This window comes from Scyliorhinus canicula, chromosome 20 (genome assembly GCF_902713615.1).
Source record: "Scyliorhinus canicula chromosome 20, sScyCan1.1, whole genome shotgun sequence".
Taxonomy (NCBI): Eukaryota; Metazoa; Chordata; class Chondrichthyes; order Carcharhiniformes; family Scyliorhinidae; genus Scyliorhinus; species Scyliorhinus canicula.
Genome location: NC_052165.1, coordinates 5348671 through 5351131, shown reverse-complemented (window position 1 = coordinate 5351131; position 2461 = coordinate 5348671). Strand labels below are relative to the sequence as shown.

The 2461-nt window shown below is 51.3% G+C and overlaps 1 protein-coding gene across 1 annotated transcript; it reads left to right on the top strand.

Annotated features, from left to right (window-relative positions):
• Positions 1–1300: 1300 nt before the first annotated feature.
• LOC119955272 (galanin receptor 2a) lies at positions 1301–2230 on the top strand. The gene has a single exon (XM_038781341.1). It carries the CDS (start codon positions 1301–1303, stop codon positions 2228–2230), a length of 930 nt encoding a protein of 309 aa, XP_038637269.1.
• The last annotated feature ends 231 nt before the right edge of the window (positions 2231–2461 follow it).

Genomic DNA, 2461 nt, shown 5'->3' with positions numbered 1-2461 from the left:
TTTCACAGTAACTTCATTGTAGTGTTAATGTCAGCCTGCCTGTGACAATAAACATTATTATGAAATGAAAATCGCTTATTGTCACAAGTCGGCTTCACAAAGTGACTGTGAAAAGCCCCTAGTCGCCACATTCCAGCACCTGTTCGGGGAGGCTGGTACGGGAATTGAACCGTGCTGCTGGCATGATTTGGTCTGCTTTCAAAGCCAACAAGGTTTGAGAGGATTTTTGCCCCCCACTCCCCCTCCAAAGTCTTGGGGCCCGGGCCCTGCTTTGCACCAATTTGTGGCCACGACAGGTCTGCCTAAAGGGGCGGAGCATCGCGGAAGGTGGGAGCATCAAGTGTGCAACCCCCTAATTATACTAAAATCCATGCAAATGACAGTTTCTTGGATCTGCTGGCATGAGGCACCAACATTGATATCGGTGCCGGCGAGGGAGTGGATGGCGATTCTCCATCCGATCGCCATTCACGCTTCTGGCAAAGCGGAGAATCCAGCCCGGGTTTGGCATCGCCGCTGGGGAACTTGCAGTGGGGGTTGCTGTCTGCGGAATGCGGAGGTTCAGACTGGCGGCAGTGGCTGGAAAATCCCACCCAATGGGTTTGGTCTTCCCAATATTTCATTGGAGAAGATTTTTGTGCAACCAGCAGCATCATGGGAAGGAGGCTCCCCCTGAAGCAGGTCGCCCCCCTCTCCCCCCCCCCCCCCCCCTCGCTCTTTTCTCTTCCTAGATGCTGCCAGACTTGCTGAGATTTTCCAGCATTTTCTCTCTTGGTTTCAGATTCTCGCATCCGCAGTAATTTTCTTTCATCCCTTACCTGAGATCCCCAATCTGAGTCCCATCTCCTTAACCAAAAGGCTGGATTTGGGAAAAGCAGCCTGATAATTTCGGGAAAGTGCAGGGGAGGGGTGAGGGTGTTGTTGCAGACGTGGAGCTCAGTCGCAGCTCGAGTGGAGTTAATCATTGACAAGGAGCTGTGATAGGTAAGTGAATGTGGCTCTGACTGTGTTTGAGGATGGAACTTGCCGATATTGAATCATTTGGATTATTTACTTAATGATAGAGATGAACAGGAAGCCGGAGCGATTTCTTTCCATTGTGCTGGTCAGAGAGAGAGATCAAGTTCAGTGAACGTCCCTGAACAGATTCTAACCACCTGGAATCAGCTGCTGACCTGCATTATTGGGCAGCTTGTGAAACCTGAATTGAAACCAACAACAAGGATTATTCCCCCAGCCTCTGCAGCTAGACACAGTAATTCATTCATCACTGAAACTCTGCTTATTGGGATTTCACATCATGTCCACCGCGTACGGGCTGATCTTCGCCTGTATCTGCGCCGCCATCGTGCTGGTTGGGTTATCCGCCCACGGGCTGGTCTTCTACATCTTCGCCAAGTTTGTTTCATTCCGGAATAGCTGCCTGGATATGCTGCTGGTGAGCATGGCCCTGGCAGATTGTACCTCTCTCCTCTTGGACCCTTTCCTGGTCTTGGCGGTCCTGGGACACACTTGGCCCTTTGGGAGGACATTCTGTAAAATATTTCAGTTCCTCCTGACGTGGTCGGTGGCGGCCAGTGTCTACTCCCTGTGTGCAGTGTCCCTCACCCGGGCCAGGATCATCCTCAATCCCCACAGCCCCCCGTCAGCCACCTGGAGCATCCTCATGTTGGTGTTGGTCTGGGTCCTGAGCCTGGGGGTGACCATCCCTCTCCGGATGAACTCCACAACAGGGATAGGGACCGACAACCTCACCCTCTGCGTCTCCGGATTTTACGAACACAAGTACCAGACCCTCCTGGCCCAGTTCCTCCTCCACTATCTGCTCCCCATACTGCTGATCGCCTGGAGCTACACCCGCCTTGCCGTCTTCCTCCTGAAGAGCCCCATGCTGTCCCTGGTCAGCTCTAGGTACACCAGGAGAGCTTCCATCATGATTGTATTCACTGTCGGCTCCTTCTCTGCCTGTTGGCTGCCCAGTTACATCCTGGAGCTCTGTGTCTACCTGGGTTCCTGCCAGCGTGGCAACAGCTGGGACATACTCCACTTTGTCTGCACCATCCTCAACTATTTCTACCCATGTGTCAACCCAGTCATTTACCTTCTGCTCACCCAGAGATACCGGGGAACTGCATCTTGGAGCCTGCCTTTCAAATCTCACAGAGTGCAACCCAGGAACAGAGCTTCAGATCCACAGGAGATGTCCTCACGCCACCGAACCCCAGTCTGAACCTCAGATAGCCAGACCTCCTCAACGTGGAAGATTTAGTATGATCCCAGTAATATTCTCTGTATCTTCATTGGAGGATTTATGCGAATGAATTGTTTTAATCGAGATATCAGACAGTTCAGTCCTTTTAAATGAACAGAAGCCAGATTGAAATCCGAAGGTACACTGTTTAAAATCTCTTTGGCAAATATTTACTTCCATATCTGCCAGGTACCACTTCCCAATTTAACC

Bases quoted from the DNA above. Each gene is read 5' to 3' on its own strand.
- LOC119955272 (XM_038781341.1), top strand. From the start codon at position 1,301: ATGTCCACCGCGTACGGGCTGATCTTCGCCTGTATCTGCGCCGCCATC.